The sequence below is a fragment of the Gymnoscopelus microlampas genome (genome assembly GCF_963454915.1).
Source record: "Gymnoscopelus microlampas genome assembly, chromosome: 5".
Lineage (NCBI taxonomy): Eukaryota > Metazoa > Chordata > Actinopteri > Myctophiformes > Myctophidae > Gymnoscopelus > Gymnoscopelus microlampas.
Genome location: NC_139942.1, coordinates 24,362,640 through 24,386,806, shown reverse-complemented (window position 1 = coordinate 24,386,806; position 24,167 = coordinate 24,362,640). Strand labels below are relative to the sequence as shown.

General features: G+C 41.1%; 1 protein-coding gene across 2 annotated transcripts in view; it reads left to right on the top strand.

Annotated features, from left to right (window-relative positions):
• The window catches only part of LOC311044729 (extended synaptotagmin-2-B-like), a 62,774-nt gene that overhangs the window by 21,746 nt on the left and 16,861 nt on the right, over positions 1-24,167 (top strand). For both annotated transcript variants that reach the window (XM_084056491.1, XM_084056490.1), the window contains exons 4-9: positions 1,487-1,621; positions 1,821-1,897; positions 2,544-2,616; positions 6,901-6,990; positions 16,181-16,236; positions 23,322-23,442. In XM_084056491.1, coding sequence (XP_083912617.1) covers positions 1,487-1,621; positions 1,821-1,897; positions 2,544-2,616; positions 6,901-6,990; positions 16,181-16,236; positions 23,322-23,442 — 552 coding nt within the window. The remainder of the gene's footprint in view (positions 1-1,486; positions 1,622-1,820; positions 1,898-2,543; positions 2,617-6,900; positions 6,991-16,180; positions 16,237-23,321; positions 23,443-24,167) is intronic.

The following is a 24,167-nucleotide window of genomic DNA, read 5'->3' as shown; positions in this document are numbered from 1 at the left end:
TTAAGTTGTCTATTGGTCGATCGGCCTGTCTTTCTAACCGAGATCTGGTTCCAGCTTATCACGGATTATGTGCTTGTTAAGGTTACAGCAGGTCATCATGAATACGGTTGAGTTTCAATATCAACTGAAAGCATTCCATGTGAATTCCCATCCACTTATGCATCTGGTACTAACAGAAAGTGGGACAGGAGATAAACTTTGAAGCCATTTTTAACTGCAACCACGCAGCCAGCTAGTGTAAGCCACTTGGTCAGTCGGTTACAAAATGTACAAGCTTGCCGTAAACCAGGATAACACGACATGGTCTAATATCGGCGAGGCTTCCCTGTGCAGCACCAGTACTTTGAGGTCAATATGGAGCTGCTTGGAACTCCACTGTCATGACATCACTCATCAACATATTTGGGGAAAAAATTAAGGGGACGGTACAGTACATACAGATGAGGGTCGTACATACGGCCTTCAGTGCCACACCGTTAAAAAAACATACTACGTTGTCTGAGTTACTTCTTGTCAACACAACAATAGATTTTGTAATTCACTGAGTACATTAAGCTCTGCAGCAGTTGGTCTTGTTGACATTGCTGTCACAGTAAATACAGTACCTACATACTGACATGGTACATAGAAAGCTCAATTTTCCAAACCTTCAAAACCCACCTCTTCAATATTGCTTTCCCCAGCGAACTCACCCCCCCCCCCTTTTTTCCCCTTTATTCCACTGTTTGTATTGATTTTATTCCTTAGATGTTTTTTTCCCCTAATGTTGTTTTTATTTGATTTCTCATGCCCCACATGTAAAGTGACTTTGGGTACTCAGAAAAGCGCTGTATAAATTTGCGATATTATTATTTATAATAAGTCTTCAACCTTCCTTAGATCTGTTATAGTCTGCAAACAAAACTGCAATGCGATGGTGTATAAATTAGGCAGAACATGGACATAAGGACATCAAGCCTAGTGCAAAGGGAAAGTACATGATCACAAAACTGTACACACACCGTTTAAATATCAGTCGGTGTTCATACGAGGAACACGCAGATTTCACATTGAGTGTGGTCTTAGTTGTTGCTAAACAGTGCATGCTTTAGTTTTTAAGGCCTTCAAACATTCTTCTGTGAACACAGTATGAACCACACCTGAATGCTTTGAATAGATTATGTCAGCTGTGTAGCAGGCATTCCTGCCAGCCCACTCCTACACCTACACGCACGCACGCACACGCACACACACACACACACACACACACACACACACACACACACACACACACACACACACACACACACACACACACACACACACACACACACACACTAGTTGATTCATTTCTAGTCGAATCTCCCTTTTGTTCATGTCCCTTTTGCACTGGTGATGATCCAAACTAAATCTGTACATCTGATTATATAAATGTGCTCAAATTGAACATAGGGCATATTTCATATGTAATTTTCTCATTATTTGCGTCTCCTCTCTCTTTCCTCAGACGGTGAAACAGATGTGGCCGTTCATCTGCCAGTTTGTGGACAAGCTTTTCAGAGAGACCATCGAACCAGCGGTGAGAGGAGCAACCCCCCACCTCAGTTCCTTCTGTTTCACCAGGATCGACTTGGGCGACAAGGTAAAGCGTGACGCTAGCGTTGGCAAACTAGCATTATGAATGATTGTGTTAACGTTACATTTTGAGTGATCTGGTGATTTGAAGAGGGCTGCTGTGCTGATTAGGTTGTGGACAGCTCCTAAACTCGTCCCTGATGAAACATGACACATCCCAGGCATAAATGTACATTCTCTGTCTTTCTTTTTTAATCTCTCTCTAGCCGCTGAGAGTGAACGGAGTGAAGGTTTACACAGAGAATGTTGACAAGAGGCAGATCATCATGGACCTGCAGATCAGGTGACCTTCTCTACTTCACATACTGCTGTTTTTTTTTTTTTTTTTTTAACGTTTTGTTTATTCGTTTTTGTTATTTTACATACTCATAGGTAGTACAGACAGTTATTGAAGTAACTAAGCAAATAAACATAGTATCTCCAAACAGTGAGAGTAAGATATAAACAAACATACTGCTGTTAAAAGGAAGTGACGGCGTCGGTGGCTCAGGAGGTAGAATCACTGTATAGAAACCGGAATGGTTTGATCCCTAGCTTCAAGTCAAAATGTCCGTGAACAAGACACTGATCCGCTTAGTCTCTCAAGTAAGACAACGATTCCACAATAAAATCTGTAACTAGGCCTCCTGAAAGCTGAGAATGGAAGCTGTCATCTGTCCGTCATTTCCGTTAACGAAAATGATTAAAACAATTTACAGTAGGACACATTTACGCGACTGCAAAGATGAAACTGAAGCGGAGGGACGTGGGCCATCCGCTTTACTCCCTCCTCCTTTACAGCGCTTCAGTTGCACAGATTGTTTAGGCGGAAGAATTTGAAAATTGTGTGAGCCACTGGATTCAGTTGATCATGTTTTTGCCTTATTGTCACTGTATGATGCTGGTTGGTTGATGTGAGCTTCTTTTAATGTCATTTTCTGTCCTTCCAGTTTTGTTGGTAATACAGAGATTGACGTGGACATTAAGAAGTTCTACTGCAGAGCTGGGATTAAAAGCATACAGGTATGGAAAAGTTCTGGGATTACAGGGATCAGCCCGGCTATGACTGACATCAAATCAAACAGCCCGTTACACTACACATTTTAAGAAATAGCCAGCTCACAAAAGAAAATGATTGACTGTTTTTTGGTAGAAGGCACATCACAGAACTCCCAAAAATTGCAAAAACTAAGAAAAAGTGAATGTTATAGGCCTTTTGAAAAATAAAATCAACCACACCTCATATATTTCAGGCAAAATAAAATCTTAACAGAAATTGGTTTTGGTCAAGAAAATGTATTTTATTCAAAACTTTACGGTCCAGCCTTTGACAAGCACACTTTCTTTTTTTGTTAAAAGTACAGCAAAGTTTTGACCCAAATATGAACTTTATTGCCAGTGGTTCTGCATATTCATCCAGAGACAGACTAAAGACTTGAGTTATGTAATGAGTTGACACACAGCTGATAAAGGTTACAAGGTTATCCGCTCCACTGTTGGCAAAGGATCAGGCGATGTTGACCGTTCAGAGATCAGAGGTGGGGGGTTCTACTGCATTTGAAGGTAGTCCACTGCCATGTTCCCATTAGTTGTTGCTTCCAGGAAACAAGTATTTTCCCAACCCTAAGTTTTCCTCTTGCAACGCCTTGTAAGTTTGTAAATCGGCTATTTTCGGCAGCAAGATTTGGTATAGACCCCTCTGGGACTTCAGTCGACAAACTATTTAGGGTTTAAGTGGTTAAATAAATTGAACATTAATGGATCAATCCGTTTGGTGTTTAAGTGAAGTTGCCAGGTTAGATTGCATAACATAACATCACAATCACAATGGTGCTAATCACGGAGGGTTTCACTGTGCTTCTGCAAAAAGAAAAAAAAGCATCGCGACTTCCCTTTCACTTGTTATACGCTGTTAAAAATAGCATGTTTCGACAAACATACATAGTAAAACACAGGAGCCGAGATACAGGTTATTTCCCAAATAAATTAACCAGGAAGTGAATGGAGCAGTAAATCTTCAGATCGCGTTATCTCCTGGTTCTGTGAGAAAAAAAGAAAATCTGACGAGAAATCTCGTTGGTGGCAGGCAAAGAGTTAATGGGAAAATTAAAAACTCCCATTCAAGTATTTTCTTCTCGGCAACCGTAAGGGCTAGAGTTACAAGACTTTGAGGGGAGGTTTATACTTTATTTACAAATTATTTTAAAAAAAAAGTCACACCAGTCGGCCTCATGGTGGCGCTATAACAGCCCCCTTTACGTTTTGGCTTATAACTCTTTAACCGTAGGTTGTAGAATCAAAAAATATGTTCCCCTGGATTCCTTGGGTTATGACGCAACTCCCCATATAGTCCTTGCATCTGCATAGATTTTCCGCCATTTTGAATTTTCTTCAAAACACACTTTTTGCACCTCCTCCTACAGATTTTGTCCAAATCTCACAAAAATCGGTACACATGATCTATGGACCCATGCGATAAACATATCCAAGCGGAAGTCCATACCGTTCGTCCGTAATTGGCTTCCAAAGTTAGTGGGATGGACCCGTTTTACAAAAAATACCAAAAATCACGAACGAAACGTCCAGTCAATCCCAAATTTGCATCACATGTCAAGGGTGGTTTACTCAACGAATCCCCAAAAGCATTTCCACTTTGATCTGTAGTGGGCGCCACAAATGCACAAAATGTAACCGTTTGATGCAAAAACATGATTTTTGAAGGTATCAATCCTCTCAAAATGAAATGCAAGTGATCTCCGGAGTGATGTGACAATGTAATTGGCCGTTACATTTGTGGGAGGGGCCTATTTCTTTAGTCGGAGGGGCTCATTTCCTAAAATCAAAACGTATCGGCACGTATCATGAACGCGGGATCCGATCGGCACCGAATTCGAATCACACGTTGTGCGGCCTCCGACGGTATTCCTTCCGGCGTATTCCTCGCGTCCTGGTGACCGCGACCCGCGTCGGCGCAACCACACTTTGCAATTTCCCAGAATTGCGAAAATTCTAGTTGTAAATAACTATCCAGCTGGGAGGATGACTTTCCCTTTTTGTCCTCAAGATCACATTGACCAAATAATGGCTTTTGTATGGCCTTAAAGAAATTATGTAAGCGAACATGCCACGTTGCGCCGTGGTGTGAGCTGGTACAGTAGATTGAATATTTTCGCAGAATGTTCACCTCCAGCAGGGTTCAAGTAGAATTGTTATAACATTCACATTTGCTATTTAATTCTTGTTTTGTCATTATGAGGGAGATGGAGAGATAGACTTGAAGCAGAAGAGGGCAGGAGAGTGAAAAATAGTAAGACAGGGAGGGGGAGAGAGCCAAAGCACAAGAGACAGAGATGGAAAGAGATGATGTGAGATAAAGAGGAGGTGGGGAGCGAGGGAATGAAGAGGAGGAAGGAGACATACAGGGAGAGAGAGATGGAGAGAGACTGAAAGACTTTCCTCTTTGCAGACTACAGTCAACATTTGTCTATATGTACAGCTTAGATCTTAGATAAAGTGTGTGTGTGTGTGTGTGTGTGTGTGTGTGTGTGTGTGTGTGGGGGGGAGAGAGCGAGTCTTTTATGGGCTCTTAATTCACATATTGAAGATGTATGGCTTCCTACAAACATGACATCTGAGATAGACAGAGAGATAGACAGAGAGTGATTGTTCTGTGTACATAACACAGTCACTATTTGTCTGCTTGTCTCTACTGCTTAAATGTTCCATTTGTGTGTGAAAAAGACAAATGGAGGGCTTTTTATAGGATGCTTACACAGTGAGAAAGATGGAGAGAGTGTGAGAGAAATAGATGGAGGGAGGGAGATGGATAGAGGAAGATTGACAAATTGGGGATAGAGAGTTCTGCGTGCATAACAGTCAGCTGTGTGTGTGTGTGTGTGTGTGTGTGTGTGTGTGTGTGTGTGTGTGTGTGTGTGTGTGTGTGTGTGTGTGTGTGTGTGTGTGTGTGTGTGTGTGTGTGTGTGTGTGTGTTAGATAGCTTTATTGTCATTCAACAATACAGCAAGGAGTCCTCAGCAGCATATAGGAGAAAGGTTGTATGGTTTGCAGATAAGAGCAAAGTCAGCAAACGATAGGTGGTAATAATGTGTGTCAGTATGTACAAGGGCCACAACCTCAGTGACGGGTCTCTCTAGCAAAGCACCACATAGGTTACTGTACATGCTTTGGAAGAATATAGTTCCCATTTTAAGCACTTGAACCCTAGCATCCCTAGTCATTCAAAATAGGCAAACATTCGGCAAATGAAAGGGACCAAGAATAGACCCCTGGGGGATCCCAGTCAATGAAGTATATAGGGTTTAAGTGGTTAACGTTAACAATTGGTATTAGAGATAGCTTAATGACACTAGAACAGCTTGGAGGGAGACTGTGTAGGAGAGACAGACATTAGGACAGCACAAAATAAGACGTGGAACAGAAGGGTTTAGTCTTATGCCAGTGGAGTCATGCGTTACCCAGAGGCTTCAACCATCTCGTAATTCACTTAATTGATCATTGGTAAACACGGTCTGCAAAGATTCATTAGCATAATGGTAATATTACTCTGCAGACTATATCCAAACTGTATACTCAATAGGTGTGGTCTGCTGTAGACATTAGGCGGATCATTTGTTTACAAACCTTCCTCTCCAATAGAAATAAACCACCGCAGAGCAGATAAACAGACACTATCTCCCATTTCTTCCTGAAGTCATTTTTAATTGGGGGAAAACGTCGGTGTTTGATTACAGTGGCCTGCGACCAAATTTGGTCCCACAGACACGCAGTCTGCATGTCTGAGCTCTGAGTCACTTCAGCCAGCTGGAGAAGCGTTGTCCCTTCTAATGAAAGCACAGGAGGAAAGAATTTGGTAATAAAACCGAGGTCAGAGCTTTGGAAGGAAATTCTCCTACTTAAGGGAATGATTTTAATTACAGCAAAGTTCCTTGTGAAAGGTTAGTTTATCTTTGTAATGTCTGTAGATGCTGAAACACACAACAAACCTGTAGTTCAGGTTATAACAGTCTATAAAAATAGTACTTTCTATATTCAAGAATATCTTTTGATCTACTAGGGCTGTGCAACTTATTGCAAGTTATTGAAAATCTGGATTTCACAATTATGTCATTGTGTAATTTAAACATTTTGTCACTTATTGCACCTTGCCCTCATTCCTTACCATTACATAAGAATGAATAAGCAGAACGTTCTGCACCATTGAATAAAGATATGGCAACAAAGGCATTGAGAAGAAAAGTACAGTTTTGATTGTTCTGTTAATGCCATATTCTCTCTCTCTCTTCTCAGCTCCATGGTGTGCTGAGAGTGGTGATGGAGCCGCTGTTAGGAGATATGCCGCTGATCGGAGCTCTGTCCGTCTTTTTCCTCAAGAAGCCTGTGAGTACCACTTCCTTTTCACCAACATGTAGCATAGTACGCCCACTAAACATCTAACAATGTCTTGTGAGCCTAATACTGTGTTATCTTGACCAGGGGGTCGGTCTTTTGACTTTCTGGTACATAGACTGTTAGTAGTTTGGTTCACTGATAGAAGTTTGGTTGACTGGTAGAGATTTGGCTGAGGTTTGGTTTGTTGGTAGACATTTGGTTGGCTGATAGATGTGTGGTTTGTTGGTAGGCACATGGTTGACTGGTAGCCCACACAAAACGCCCAAGTGAGGTCATGCTGGATACAAATATGTACTGTTGGGAGACTTGGGACTAACGCGTTACAAACTAACGCGTTACTGTAACGCAACTACTTTTTGCGATAACTAGTAACGTAACTAGTTACTTTTTCCCTCCCTACCTATTCTGTGTTCAAACTGTTTTTAAGAGGGGACGATCGGCGCAATCAATTCTTACGTTTTTCTGTATTGTATCAAAAAAGGAAAGGTATAATCCTGTTAAGTAGTTTTGACCGTCTGAAAAAAAGTTAGCGATGGGTTGAAACAACCTTTTAAACCAGGTTTTTAGCCAGCCTGCCATTTTTAATATGCACTGCATTCTTCGTGAACATGGAGGCACGTTCAAGATCACGTTGAGCCATCTGCTCCAGTCTAGAGCAGGCAGAACTAAAATGACATGATTTCAATGTTGTTGTTGAAGACATTATTCCTACTGTATATCGACTAGTTCTCATCATAGTGAGCTACAATAGATGTTGAGAGTTTCCTTGTGCTTCAGCAACATGAAAATGTATACATACATTTTGAAGCAAAATAATAAAAGTAAAAGTAACGCAAAGAGTAACTAAATTAAAGTAACTAGTAAAGTAACTAGATACTTTTTGAGAGCAGTAACTATATTTACTTTTTTTAAGTAACGTTCCCAACACTGCAAATATGTCACAGATGTGTTGAGATAGGCGGAGGTACTTCGTCCTCCCGGTGGGGGCTCCTCACTGGCAGGTGAGCCAGTAGGATACAACAGCAGTGACAAGTTGACAACACACAGACATGTGTGGGAGGTCAGGAATTAACTGGGGAGAAAGGGGGGTAAAAAGCAAAAAAAGATGTATATAATTTCTTCTTGGTAATCCTGAATGTGACTCGGATGGATGTCGTGACAGTTTGACATGGGTTGCTCAGGGCATGACCATTACATTCAGCAGCATTCACCGTTCCACCAAACTACAGTGGGTGTCAGTTCTGATGCCAGAACACAGCCTATCCCCACCATCAGTCCATTCCTTCTCCCTGAATGCCGTCTTCCTTCCTGTTTCTTTAGTACATTTTATGTTTAAGATTCATGGCTCGATACCGTCTCCCCCTGGAAAAGAAGCTTCAGCATCAAGAAACTGACATTAAAGATCTCCAGAAGATGTGAGAAACACGCTGCCTCTCTCCTCCCTGTCTTAAGATTTAGCTTTATTCCCTAATCAGAAGTGGGCACGATTTAGGTTCTCTTGTCCTGTTTATGGATGAAAGCCAAACTCGCGGTTGGTTCAGACCTGGACAGACAACAGGGAGTCGATATTTTATTGTGGTTATTCAATAGTTCTTGAATAGTTTTTTTCTTTCTTCTTTTTTTCTTTTGCAGGACTGCAGTGAGTCAATTACTCTGAATTAGCATCCCTGGTGTTTCAGGATAATAATGTATTCTCTCTGTTTTCTTTTGCAAATACTAAGTCTTTGCCCTCACAGCAAGGCCATGGGCCAGTCATTCATTCTGAGGGACTCAGTACAGTCACATCAGATACACTTGCACATCTTAATTACAAAAAGAAGATGGGAAAGGAAGATGGCTAGATCATATTGTTCATGTTTATAATGACTAAATGTTATTGAAATTGTATTGAATTTTTAAAAAGGATCGTATAAAAATAAAAGATATTTGTTTACTGCGAACAAACCCTTCAGCTGTAGAAAAGTGTGATGAAATTATGAATCCACTTATTCTCCATGGCACTGCATTGAACAACCCATGCTTTGTGTTGTTTCTTTGCATGACCAACCGTTCTCCTCCTATTGATCCTTCACAGTGGCGACGTCCTCTCATTGGCTAGTTATACATTCTATAAACCTGGTGGTTAACCCATTCAATCCGGGAACGCACACTGTGTCATTTTAGATTTTTAGCTACCTAGCCCAAAGTATAAAACCATTATTTTATACTTTGGGCTATTCAAAAATAGCAAATATACAAGCTCATAGCGTGGCACAGAGTGTCTCTCTACGAGCTTGTTATAGCTTGATGTATATTGTTAAAGCAAACATTTGTAACTCAAATCTTTGCTTCTGGGCGTCCCTGGAACTAGATATTTTGAGATGGGGGTCGGCGGAAAAGTATCGTTTTGGGGGTCCTGACATGAAAAAGCACCACTGATATAGCAACATACGTTTTTTAGAAACCTGTTAGGATTCAGAAGACATTTGTAGATGCTTTCCCGGATGGAATGGGTTAAATCACCCAGACAGACATTATGTGCTCTCAGGTTCAAACCTATGCAATCAAATGCAGTTCATTGCCCAAGTCAAACGGAATTGGTTGGTGTCGGCCATTGCCGTGGAGCTTTGCTCATGCGCAGCTGATCTGATTTATCTCGCTCGTAAAGCTTGACGATCTTCTTCTGTGGTGCTCAGTTAACCCGCTCCCTGCCGCATGTCCCATACTTACTGTAATGTCATGTGTATTAGAACCAACCAGAGTAATTACTAAAAACGGTGTAGAGGAGGACTTGTGGTTGGTTACCTCCTGTCATTGTCTGCAGGGGTATAGATAAACCTAGCAACGACAGTCTGACTGTGCCAGCGTTTGGCTGTTGTAACTTGTCTGGTTACAACTCAGCTCAGGCTCACTGTAGTGTTTAGTTTGGTGTCATAGCAACAGGCTGAGGTCTCTACTCTGTACTCTGTACTGTCTCTTTCAGGTTTTGTTTCAATCTGCTTAGAGTTGCAGGTGGGTGTGGAAAGTCAACCACAACCACCTGCAACTCTAACAGATTGAAACAAAAACTTGATTGATTGAATATTTGTATTGACACTTTCAAAAGTACTGCAGTACATTAAAAAAAAGCCAAATGGATCATCACAAAAATAGCCATTGCAGTCCATTAACATTAAAACAACTAGACAGACAGCATTAACAAACAATACAAAAATGCTTCAGCAACATTCATTAGATGGTCACAGTAAATTGACTGTCACAGCATAACACACAACAGATTAGACTGACCTGAAATGACTCTGATGTGTTGTTAACCTTTTGGTCTGAACATTACAAGTGGTCATTCTATTGTTGAGATGCTCCACCCACCTGGTATCCTACATAGGTTTAACCAAAAATGATTGTCATACTCTCTGACCCAAGTCAGTCTCTCTGAGGTAATACATTGCAGTCAGTATCATTGTTTTGTGTTGCATGTAATCTCTGGTTGATGGCTGGTAATGATAATGAAAGACACAAGAAGAATCTCACTACTTTGCATGGAGAATACATGGAGTCACTGTACAGACCAGATTGTGTGTGTAATAGTATGCGATACATACTGCCCTCGTAGGTCATGTGCAGCCTACAGTATGTAACCATTAGGTTACTTGTGCCTTGGGTCCTGTGTTGCAGTAATATCATTATTTTACCTATTTTTCCAGGAGGATCAATACATTTTATGTTGATTTTGCACTGGGAAACAGGAGTCCTTGGTTTTAAAATCTGTTCTGTTGGTCGCATGCGTTTCAAAAAGAGAGAGATTTTCATGTTTATGGGACCCTCTCGTTTAATAAAGTTTAAAGAGAACACATATTTAATTTCAGTAATCCTCTACATTGTGTCCGTGCTCTACTCCCTCTGTCTACAAACAAGGAAAAATATGTTGGCAACTTCAGCCTCAGATTAGTAGTAGAAGTAGTTTCCATGGCAATAATCAAATATAATGGTGTAATGAGTGTGAGTAGAATCCTGTCTCATGTATGACATCACATCCTGTGCCGGGCTGGCAGAGCAGTCTTTCTAAAAAGCATGAAGCACTCCAGAGGAAGCACACCACCCACTCCATTCTGCAACCCCCCTCCCCTCCCACACACACACAGGAATAGATTCAGATGCAAAAAATATGCCGTTGGCACACATGCATCAATTTCTCTCTCAGACACACATAACACTCGCTCACACATTTTCTGACATGTAGACATATAAACTGTCATTCTCTATTTCTCTCTTTCACTCAGTCGCTCTCACACTTAAACACACTACGCCTACACAGCCTTGCCTGAACAGCAGCTAGCCCAACCCATCAGCCTGTCAGAATGCAGTGTGCCAGCTTGTGTTTCTCTTTATATCCACTCTGCAGACTGAAGGTTGTAAGAAACACATGGCAGGGCTACACTTTACATGGGCAATCAAATTAACCAGGCCAGTTCTTTATTTCACACAGTATCTGCATCAAAATATGATAGAATTTAGGTAATTTTAAGTCTTTACATATGTCTCTCTGTCTGCTTGTCTGCCTGCCTGACTGTGTGCTGTCTGGTCATCCATTCATCCGTCTCTCTCTGTAATGCCTGCCTATTTTCCTGTGTCTGTAGTGCTGCCCCCGCATATTTACCAACAATTTCCTGTGAGTCAGCTTATACATATACTACAGTAGTGCTTTTCGAAGCATTAACCACAACCCCCACGTACTGTACAGGACAGAAAATGTAACAGAACACAGCCGACAACAGAGAAACGAGAGGAGGTAATCAAACAGAAAATATATGGGAAAATGTTTTTTTTTCCTGCCTGAATCTGTAGCTGCAGCAATTGACCAAGGCGAAGCGAGGCAGAGCTCACCATCTCAGGGAGGTTATGCAACATCAAACTCGAGTGCGAAAGCAGCTTGTATAAACGTTTAATAGGCTTTATTTGAACACAGTGTTGGTGCAGTAAGCACAAACGCAACACAAAACTCACTATGTGTTTTGTTTTGTTTTGTTTTATAGTGCTGTTGTGAGTGATTTCAACATGAATTAAACTGCCGCCAAACTGCCTGGTGGAATGTGGCAATTCCATTAACCACAGGGAAATATTTGTATTTCCTTATCAAAAGGTAGCAATGCTTATAAAGCCAGTAATACCAGTCCTATCATAGTTATGTTGGGTGTGTGAGCTCTGGTTTGCTTTTAGAACAGCGAGTCAGTCAAGTCAAGTTCACTGTTGACCGGTACCATCTCAGGGGGATTTACAGTTTTGTTCTCGGTACATGGTTCTCCAATTACCTTTGCACCTTCCCTTACCACAGTCTTGAATTATGCTATGTCAACGTCTTCATTGTTTATGAGTTTATACAGGTTTGATGCACTAGATGGTTTCATGAATTCCAAATGTTCCGATAAATCCCATAAAACAATACAGTTGAGCTGAGTGGTAGAGAAGCTGTCTGGTAATCAGAAGGTCACCAGTTTGCCTCCCGGCCTGTACATGTCTATGTAAGGACAAGAAAGACACTTAAAGGAGTAGTTCAATGGAGACTCTGAAAGTCTCCTACCGGAGACTCCACCGGTTATCAAATTGTTGGCTTAGGAATGCGGCAAAAACTATAAAATCTCCATGAATTCAAGGCTTCATAGGGTGTATAATTGATAGAAATAAGTTATTTTTGGGTGAACTACTCCTTTAACCCGTAACAGCTGCCCCCTTCATCATGACTATCTGAGCACCCATCGGCTGGGTGAAGCTGAAACAGAATTTTTGCCCGCAGGATTAAAAAAGCCTCCCCCCACACATACACACACTCCTAAATGTCAGTAAAATATCAATAAAGTCAGTGTTTATATGTTTGTTCCAAAAATGTTCTTGAAGATGTTGTAGGAAGGAGTTTGTAATCACAAGCAGTACTTTACAGCGCCAGTTGTTGACCATGTGTATATTCACCTACACAGTATTCACCTACACAGTAAAATCATGATTTATCTTGACTTTGTTACTCTTTCGTAACTCTGAGAGTGTACAAATGTTTGCTTACATTTTTACACTCTGAATTAAAGTAATACGGAGGATTTTTCTGTTCTTTTATGGTGATGTTTTTGTTGCTTAAGTTTAATAGTTTACCTTAGATTTTTGTATTTCGCTTGCGCTCTCTTTCCCAGTACAACGTTTAGAGGTTGTCAGTGTCCAGCAGCCTGTCCTGTTGTAATAACAGCAGTTCTTCAGCATATTGACATTTGATCCTGTAAAAAAAAGAGTGTGAAACATAATCCTGTACTTTTATGTGTAGAGACACTGTATGATCTCACTCTCTGTCTCTCTCTCTCTCTCTCACACACACACACTACTTTATTGAAATGTCAGTGATACTTTTTAATACACCCACACACAATGTGTGAAATGTCATTGATATTTCTTAATACAACAGACCCTCTCATCCGGTAACCCATTACCTCTTCTAACACCTGATGACATCACACATCTGCCCATGTCTGGTAACCTTGACGACTGGCACACAGATTGCACTCGTTATGGTTTGATGGTTGACTCACTGGTATTCTGGCATGATAACGTCCTTCCCAATGGGAACCTTGTAGTGATGAGCGGGTCGGGTTTTTTCATGACCCGCCCCGCCCCGCGACGGAACCCAACCCGCCTCAACCCGCCCCGCGAACCCATACATAAATCTATGGCTCAACCCGCCCCGCGACCCGCGATTTTTTTTTTAATTCTGTAAAATCATGGTCAGAAAAGAATCCCCAAGTATATTCAAACTGTTTTATTGTTATTATTCTTATTCTTATTAGGAATACAGACAAAACAAGAGCATGTGATTATTTTATTTTTTTTTTGCGTGTGAGAGCGGCTGACCCGCTCACCCACAGCCCGCATAATTGCCTCTGAAATTCTGACTCGACCCACCCGCGCCGCGGGTTGACCCGCGGGTCCCGCGGGTTACGGGTCGACCCGCTCATCACTAGAACCTTGTGATTCTCTCGTGAGTTCAATATTCATAACCTCATATGTGATTAGTTATGCAGGCAGAGACCAAGACAGAATGAAAGGTCAACATGTCAAGAAAACATACAATCCTATACAGGCCTCAAATGAATGGCAGAAAATCACAAGATTTATTATAATTTGAAAATCACACAAGCCTACAGTTTGTTGTGACACTGAACAGGAAGCTGATATTCCTCCTGTATCTTGGCAACATTCTTATACTACTGTTATTGTACCATTACTACCATCAACACCTCCATTATCATTACTATTGATACTTTTACTATTGCCATTACTGCTATTACTACTATTTGTGGTCTTGAAAGAGAGAGAGTAACGTGTGTGTGTGTGTGTGTGTGTGTGTGTGTGTGTGTGTGTGTGTGTGTGTGTGTGTGTGTGTGTGTGTGTGTGTGTGTGTGTGTGTGTGTGTGTGTGTGTGTGTGTGTGTGTGTGTGTGTGCGTGCCGCTTAATAATTGAACCAGCAGTCAAAACACAACTTTTATATTATGGATATTAGAAATGTTTATACAATCAGTAAACCAGTTATTTGATTAATTGTTTCACTATATCTTAGTGTATACAAGTCTACTTCTTTTCAGGACATTTTCAAACCAAGTACTCAAAATAATGCTAGCATTTCACATAGCATTGATCAGTCTTGTTTCAACTGCTGCAGTTTAGTTTACACATGGTCCATGAACCCCTGTCTTATCATTGTTAGTCTTAACTGCATATCTCTGAACTGTCCGTTTCTCAGTACTGTCTGTATGTCTGTCTGTCTGCCTCTCTGTGCTGTCTGTCTCTCTCTCTGTATGGTCTCTCACTGTGCTGTTTGTCTCTTTTCCCCTGTCACCTATTTTCCTTCTAAATGTACACGTTTGAGGTCATTTCGGGTCATTGCCATTCTAGTTTATGTACCTGTTCTTTTTGCCCAGATATCCACGCATAGACTAGCTAATTAACTACATGAACCCTAGTATCCCTGTATCATAATAGGCCAACAAAATGGGTCAACATTTGGTGAAAATAGGCACATTTTGATCAGCCTTTGTATTCCACATCATAAAACATCTGCAATCAAGTGATTTCAAACTCAAGCCAAAAGCCAATGGCTCATTATATTTCCTGTGTTGTAACATGCTAATCAAATCAGCATTTATTGATTACATTTGTATGTCGGGGCCAGTCAATTAACCCTGAGAAAACAGCCCCTGACCTGCTGGATTCATCATACTGCTGAGTCATGAAGACTAATTTGCTGTTTCTCCACCAGTGAAGTGGGTTGTGAAATGCTTTCGATTGAGTCGTGAACACAGACGTTTAATAGGGGAATATTGTGTTACTTGACATACCTGTGCTGCAACGGGTTCCTTAGTCCATGATAATGGCCTAATTCAGCTCTCAGTGTTAACAGTGACATGGACTTTCCGCACTGTGACCCTCACACACCATGACCCATACTGATACACCATGCGTACAGCCATCCACAGTGTTCATGTTTACACTGCACTGTTCACCTTACCACCATCAATGCAGACACTTTTGTGAATTGTGCTTATAACCCATTTGGCTGGCCAGTTGAAACATTTTAAAGCCTTTTTGTATCATATCAGCGTGATTCTTTACTGCACTTTGGCTTTGTTTAGGATAGAAGTGGTGGTTGGTTGTATTGTTTAAACCTAGTTTAATTGCCTCAACCCTAGCATCCCTATTTTGGGCATCTCATTATAGACAAAACATTTCAGAATTCAAAAAGAAATTCTAAACTAGAAACGAAAAGAACATGGTCCAGGCCTTAAGTGATTAAGCATTTAAACCCCAGCTTCCGTAATGTGGTGAAACCCTTCGCAGAATACAGCAGATCTACAAGCTCACAATGCGGCTGTTTCCAAGTGTAGGGCTTAAGTGGTTTAACCATGGGGCTGGTATCTCTGCTGGTAAGTGAGTGGTGATGTCAGGACAGAATCAACAGTGTCTTTTGAACCTGAGCTCTGAACTGCACAATTACCTGAGAAACTCAACTCCTTGTGATACATGTCAGTCTTTTGTGTGTATGGGTTTGTGTGAATGGTGTCACTGTGTATGTTCTTGTTGGTAACACATCCTGAGTAAATAAGTTTTGATGTTTTTCTGGGTCAGTCATTCTATATTACATCATGTTCTCTTTCTGCATTTTAGCTGCTGGACATCAATTGGACTGGTCTCACCAATATGTTGGACATCCCTGGTGTGAAGTAAGTAAATAAACGTAAAACTGTGTGTGTGTGTGTGTGTGTGCGTGTGCGTGCGTGCGTGTGTGTATTTGTGCATCAGTTTGCATATCGTCGTTGTCTGGCAGAAACCTCATTTCTCCACATTACATTTCTTTTTTTTGTTTTTGTAAATATAATGCCCTACTTTATCAATTAAGTGTCGCACAAAATGAGTGAAAATAGAAGTAAAAGCTCAAAAGCGACGTGTTGTGAGCTTTTACAACGGCTATTTTCACTATTTTCTATCATTTTTAAAATAGTCATTAAAAAGGAATGGTATTGGCCATATGAGGTTTACACCCGACAGCGACAATATTTGTTTATATTTTAGTACTTTTTTTAGTGCAGATCTGTTTATCTGCTGTTGTCCATGTCTGTCCTATCATTTGGATTGACTAGACTGTTAATGCATTATGCAAATATTTTCTATATTTATGGCATAAAGGGGACTCAGAGAGACAAGACAGACACACACACAGGCAGACAGATACAGAGAGATTTGTATTTTCAGTTCTGGAGAACCGCCTGTCCGACCTTCTTCCCACTCGGCACAGCATACTCTTGGGTCCTCTGGCATACACACACCAACTTTGAAATCGGTCAGACAGTTCTCGAGTAATTCAGACAGACAGACAGACAGACAGACAGACACACGCCGAGATTGCGCGCATCTATTATAGATGTAAAGGTGGAGTATTGGTGTGTTGAGCAGATTCTCACAGTGTCAGTGTTCAGAGCTGCAACAACAATGCTGTGTACACACACACACACACACACACACACACACACACACACACACACACAGTGGTAGAAGAGTAGATTAAAGTAGATCCCCCGATGTTCTATTTGTCAACACAAACAGGCCTCCAATTTCATAACGTCTTTGTGATGACATCATACATGTCTCAGTAATGACCACTTGCCCTGAATCCTCCTATGTTGTTGGACTAATATCATTCATTGTACTGTAGTCCTGGATTGTAGATTCATACAGTACCTCTTTCTTTGGCCCATGGTGCCTTTTCATCCATCCACACACAAACGCACACCGAAATAACCCGTAGAGTCCCCTGTTAGGCCTGTTATCCATGTTTGTTGGAATAAAATGTTATATCACTTACTTTCTCCCCCCAAAAAAATCTTATTGGGATCTTTTTGCCGGTACTGTATATCTATCTTTTAGGTACAGATATTACTTACATGTAAATGGTACATTTCTGTATTTATATAGTGCCTTTGTCCATCCATATACATTAGCAATTTACAATGTGCCTTACATTCACCCATTCACACACATATTGACACACCCAACAGCAGAGGAAACCATGCAAGGCACCAACTTGCACATCGGGAGCAGTTAGGGGTTGAGTGTCTTGGTCAAGGACACTTCAGCACTAACACAGGGAACCGTGCGATTCCCAAGGGGCTGCTCTGCCTTCTGAGCTGTTTGCACGCACGCACATAAATATACACAGATAATTGCACAATACACACACACACACACACTGATGGATGCATGCAGACCATCTCTCACACAGACACAAACACACACAATAATGGTGAGAGACCTTATTGTTAAGCATGAAGAGCACAAAGGTATAATAATAATTATTATTATTATTATTATTACTATTATTATTATTATTATTATTATTATTATTATTATTAAAGGTCCTCAGGCAGAATGGGCATTCAGAGAAATACATGTTGAGCTATTGAGTGTGTGTGTGTGTGTGTGTGTGTGTGTGTGTGTGTGTGTGTGTGTGTGTGTGTGAGGAATATGACGTGAGAATGTGTTTTGTTTCTGTGTACATGGACTCACACACAGTCACACACTACACCCTGCGTCACACACCCTACGCACTGCACACTCTTTCTCTAGTGATGTCTGTTGTGTCCTCCCCCTCCCTCTGCTATTTCATCCAAACATCTTTGTGTGTCTCTCTCTCTCTCTCTCTCTCTCTCTCTCTCTCTCTCTCTCTCTCTCTGTCTCTCTCTCTCTCTCTCTCTCTCTCTCTGTCTGTCTGTCTGTCTGTCTGTCTGTCTGTCTGTCTCTCTGTCTCTCTGTCTCTCTGTCTCTCTCTCCGTCTCTCTCCCCCCTCCCTCCGTCCATCCCTCCCTCAGTAGCTGATACTTTGGCTGATTTTCAACCTAAATCCCATTGTACCGATGTGAGGACATAAGTAATCCAGTGTTATCTCTCTGCAAAATGTTTGATGTGGCGCCGAATGATATGAAACAACGCAGTTGACATCATCGTTTCATGACGTCAATATTTCCAGGAGATATAGTATTTTTGCTACACTATATATATTATTGGTCTCCTCACATCAGAACAATGGGATTTACCTTGCCTGTGTATGACACACACACAGACCTTCATAGTACTTCCACATTCATGCGAGTGACTTCTCGTCTCATTTGTTTGATTTGGTTTTCACATATCTCCTCCTTTGTTTGTGCACTCGCAAACTGGAGTTGAATCACAAGAATAAACACATTTCTGCCAAGTTCAATTAGTCTCCCATGAGCATTTATGTCACTTTTAATATTTATTTTATATATATTTAAATATTTGAGCATTTGAAATGCATGTACTCAGTTAACATTCAGTTAATCTCCTACTACAGATGAACTCATGCTAAATCCTGAGTAATGCTCCCAGACTGTCTTTATGACTATCAGTGAGTTTTTTGAATGTGTCGACAGTAGGGCTGGCACAATTACGGTAATAGAAAATTGGGATTTAATTTACCACAAAGTAATTCAAAAACCTTATTTGACCAGCTGTTGCACCTTGCCCTTGTCTCATCACCTTTACACAAGGATTAGAACCAGAACATTGCACAGCTCATCTCCACATCCATCAAGCTCACGGAGGCACAATTAAATCGCAGACCGTTCGTTTGGCCAAAGACCTGGCTCTTGTAATCACAATGTGCAACAAAGACATTAAGAAAATAATTTAAAAAGACCAAAAATCGTCATGATCAATAATCATGATTCATAATAATATATAATTAATAGTTGTGATTGCAGTATTAAGAATACATTATTAGGACTATCATCTCAGCCATAATTGTGCAACCCACCTCTCTACACCTACTGTAGACATGTCCAGGAGGTGACCAGTAGCTGTTATGTGAGGAATACTAATTATCTTAGCGTAGCTGCTGAGTCATGTACTCTTAGCCAACTTGTTACATTAACACTGTACTTTGCTGTGTGCTAACATTAAGTTATTTATAATTTATACAGTGTTGCTACATACAGTTGTATGTACTGACAGCAAGGACAAGTAGACATCTAAAAGTTAATGGGCTGACATCATGGCAGGCTGAAATAGATGGTCTATATTTGTTTCACTGACCATCTATAAATATAGGATGTTGATGGGTAATGTAAAAGTGCATGTGTTCTCCCAGTTCTCCCTGTCTCACTGTGATACTGGGTGAGGTTGAGTGCATGAACACATAGGAACTAGTGTTTTATTTTGTTTAGTTGGTTTCCTTGTTTTGAGGTGAGGTTTTTGTATTCAGAGGACCAACTGGATATATTTTTCCTTTCTGTTTTATGAGATCGTATTTTATCATTGTATTTCGCTTCTTTTATATCTTATCGGAATGCAAATACACTCTTCTTTTGAAGTGAAACCTCTTCTGGTGCAAAAGTAGGGCACATCATCATTCATCAGTAATGTTGCCAGAGGGTGTTTCGGGTCTTCCTCACTCTGGCGACCCAGAGCTGTTTCTCAGATAGAAAAGATGAACTTGCTACTCTGCCCTTTTTCAAAGCCAAGGATCTTGATTTTGCTGGCTTGAATCGGGCCAACTGTCTAGACTTAACTTTTTAAGTTCCATGGTTCTGACCTGTTAACTCTTACATGTCTTAAATGTGTTGACATGTAAATGCAAACAAAACGATTATTATTCAAGTCAAATAAATAAGCTGATATAAACAGGCAAATTAAACTCACCTAAAATTAAACACAGTTAAACTTGGTTTAGGCTAATGTAGCCTAAACCAAACCAAGCCAAAGTAAACCAGCTCACAGTGCACCGTTACACGCATCCTCAGATGAACTGTGGCGTGTGTGTTGTCTCCATACTTGACTGTAGGTCGTTAAACATTGTTTTTCCAATACACGCACACACACTGTTCTGAGAGAGAGGGAGAAAGAGAGAGACTCCACCCAGAGAAGAGAAATGTAGCTCTCCTTGTTCTACCAGTCTGACACACCCTTGCTGTGTGTGTGTGTGTGTGTGTGTGTGTGTGTGTGTGTGTGTGTGTGTGTGTGTGTGTGTGTGTGTGTGCGTGTGCGTGTTGTTAGTGCTCATATTTCCTCACACATTTGCATTTTGCAGCCAAACAGCAGAATCCTGAGGTCACCCCTAACGCTGTGGTTGTGTGTGTCTCTCTCACACACACACACACACACACACACACACACACACTTGCATGCTAACAACAACAAAGAACTTACATATATTCTGTCAGTTATGACATTTTATATGATTCCTTACAGACGAGAATTATTCTGGAGACCAGATCCACTCCCCTCCCTTCTCCAGTCCCCAAAACAAACTCCTTTTATAGGCATGATGGGATATGTTGTAACCCTCTGCAGGTTTGGAAAAGGGTTGGGAATGGGAGTTCAGCAAGTAATGCTGTTCTGGAGATGATTATATGTTTGGTGTCTTAGCTGGTCTCCAATCAGTCTGCAATGGTGTCCTTTAGTTGAGGAGAAAGTAGGGAAATGCACTCAGATCAGTTTTCCCTGTGCAACTTCATCTCATTGAGAATAACTGAACGCCCACACATGGAAGGTTTCAGTGTGGGGAAATGCTGCCCTCTAGAGGGGATTAGCAGTAATGTAGTGTGACTAATACAAACTCATGCACTCACACCTATGTATTACTCACATGCACTCAGACACACACACACACACACACACACACACACACACAGAGTCCTCACTCACTCACTCACTCACTCACTCACACGTTCACATGCAAATAGATGTAATTGCATATTTTACACTGCCACGTCTTTAATTCCAAGCGCTCTGTTAAAATGGTAAATGGTGCATTTATATAGCGCTTCTATCCGAAGCGCTTTACATTGATTGTGCCATTAACCCATTCACACACACATTCATACACCGATGGCGGAGGAAACCATGCAAGGCACCAACCTGCTCATCGGGAGCAATTAGGGGTTCAGCGTCTTGCTCAAGGACACTTCGACACTAACTCTAGGGGAGCGCCCCAGCCCGGGATCGAACTGGGAACCTTGCGGCTTTCCAGTTCACTCTACCCGGCCACTCTACCCCTGAGCCACTGCCGCTCAGGGGTAGATAAGTTATGTATGTTGTGTGTATCGTTTAAAAGACACGTGTCATGGCTGCCTGGCTAATCAACAGGAAACAGATATAGTAGCACCCTGGAGTATTCACAGCTACTGCCTGGAAAGTATGGAATGCCATACTCTGTGTGTGTGTGTGTGTGTGTGTGTGTGTGTGTGTGTGTGTGTGTGTGTGTGTGTGTGTGTGTGTGTGTGTGTGTGTGTGTGTGCGTGTGCGTGTGCAAACGCGTTGTTGGGGGATTGATGTCTGGCTGTGTAGGTGTTGGTATTCGTGCAAGTGTGGAAGGTGCACCATGTGCGTGTGTGTGTGCAAAGCAAGCTTGTTATGTTCTCATGTGAGTCTCTGTTACAAGTGCACATTTACATATTATGTGGTCTTGTCTATACTGTATACTGTATGTATATGCTTGTAAGTCCCCTTGCGACATGTGGACCAGTGTTTTATTTCAAAGTGGGGTCACGTGTCTGTGTATTTACACATGCTGAAACATGATACCTGTTTGCGTCTTCAGTATGTCTGTGAATGTGTGCAGTATATCATGTGCCAGTGCCAGACTGTGTATTTTAAGAGCATGGCATGTAGGGCTGGTCAACTAATCGAAAATAAATTTAAACCGATATTTAGAACCAAACAATTGACAACCAAAATGTATTGTGATATTGATTTGAAGTTACATCGCACAGCCCTAGTAGTACCAAACATAATATACACGGAGAAAGGAGCCATACTGGCTATAACAACATCATTCATCTAAATGTATTAATTCATTAATTACTCTAGACCTTAAAATAATGATTGCCAAGTACAACAAAAAAGAGTTTTGGTGATATGTTGAGGTGGAGGTTATTGTCAAGGCATTCAAGTGGCAGCTTGGGCTATCTTCTCTATGTTATTGTTTCTTGAGTCCTATTATAGTAAGTTGTGTCGTCTGCATACAGTATTTGAGGGTGGTGACGGAGCTGTGACGGTTTGTGAAGTGGTCTGTGGTTTAGACTAGATGGAGAAGGGTTAGACTGAGAGGACACAACCCTGGAGGTATTCTTGCATAGCCAGACTTTTAGAGATTGCTGTCAAAATGTCTGGCTTTGGGAGACTACCCTGGAGGCGACATGAGAGGCTGCTCACCTCCCCCCTTTGTTGGATATGCCGGTGGCATATACTGTGTGTTGTCAACATTCTTATCCAATAGTTTATTACAGAGTTTGACTGGGTTCGTTGTGTTAAAAGCTGAAAATACATATGGGTGTGTGGGGGAGATTTGTTGGAAGAGTTCCGAGGACTGAACCTTGGGGAATTCCATAATGGTTTGTGTAGTTGCAATGACATTTTGAACCAAATCTAGGACTTTGACAGAAAATCCAACTCGGGTTTCCAGGCTGTCTAGCAGTATCGTAAGGCTGACAATGTTGAGCGCAGAGCCAAAAAGTTGGTTCCCTCTCAAACACTCCCCTCCGTTTTAAATGATTGCTACAAGAACATGTATAGATACTGAGTGGAACTGTAAGGCAGAAACTGATGGCATTTCTTCAGAGAAGCTTGTTTCTGCAAAGTGCAAACTAGAAATTCGTTTCACATTGTAGAAGTTGTGCATGGTCAGCGTATTCTTTTATATGGGTAAAATTAATATGCTCTCTATTTTTCCTCATCTTCCCTCTGATTCTCCTGCCTCTAACTTCTCGCTCTCTCTCGCTCTCTCTCTCAGTGGCCTGTGTGACAACATCATCCAGGACATCATCTACAGTTACCTAGTTCTTCCAAACAGAATCACCATTCCTCTTGTGGGAGAAGCAGAGCTGGCCCAGCTACGCTTCCCTATGCCCAAGGTACACGCCCACACACACACATACAGTACACACATACACACTCACTGACCTAAAGATGACCTTAGGTGACATTTATCTTTGTGGCAGTAAATGATGAATAATGGCTTACATTGCATCTGTGATATGTTGTGAGCTAAATTGAGCTGTATTGTTAACTCATACACACATACAAGCAAACACATTCTTGAACATGTACACAACAACCACACAACCACACAACAAAGTCTAGAGACACTTATACTTGCAAACATGTGTGGTCACACACACAAATCAGTCTTGAGAGAAAAAATGTTGGCATCTATTGTTAGGTATGCCCATACGATGACCACGGATATGCTCTAAAAGTGAAAAACGTATTTTTCATTTCACCAGACCTTTAAAGAATCTGAAACAATGTTATGTATGTTCATGGAATTTGACTTTATAATTAAAAAAATAATAAATATAAGTATAAAAGTCAGTCCAGATGTGAGCAGTGAGAACAATGTTAGTGTATTGTGTATAATGTATATGAAGAGACCAGTAATAACTTGAACTTTATAGAATAGAGTTTGTCTGTGACTCTGTGTGTCATCGGTCCACTAAATTCTAATTTAAAACCTACTGCTAGAAACCTGGATGTCACTTTGGATCCTGAACTCAGTCTGGAGACTTATTTCCCCTATCCTAGCATCCCTGCACTGGCTGCCAATCTCTTTTTGACAGTCCAGTTAGAAATATAGCAA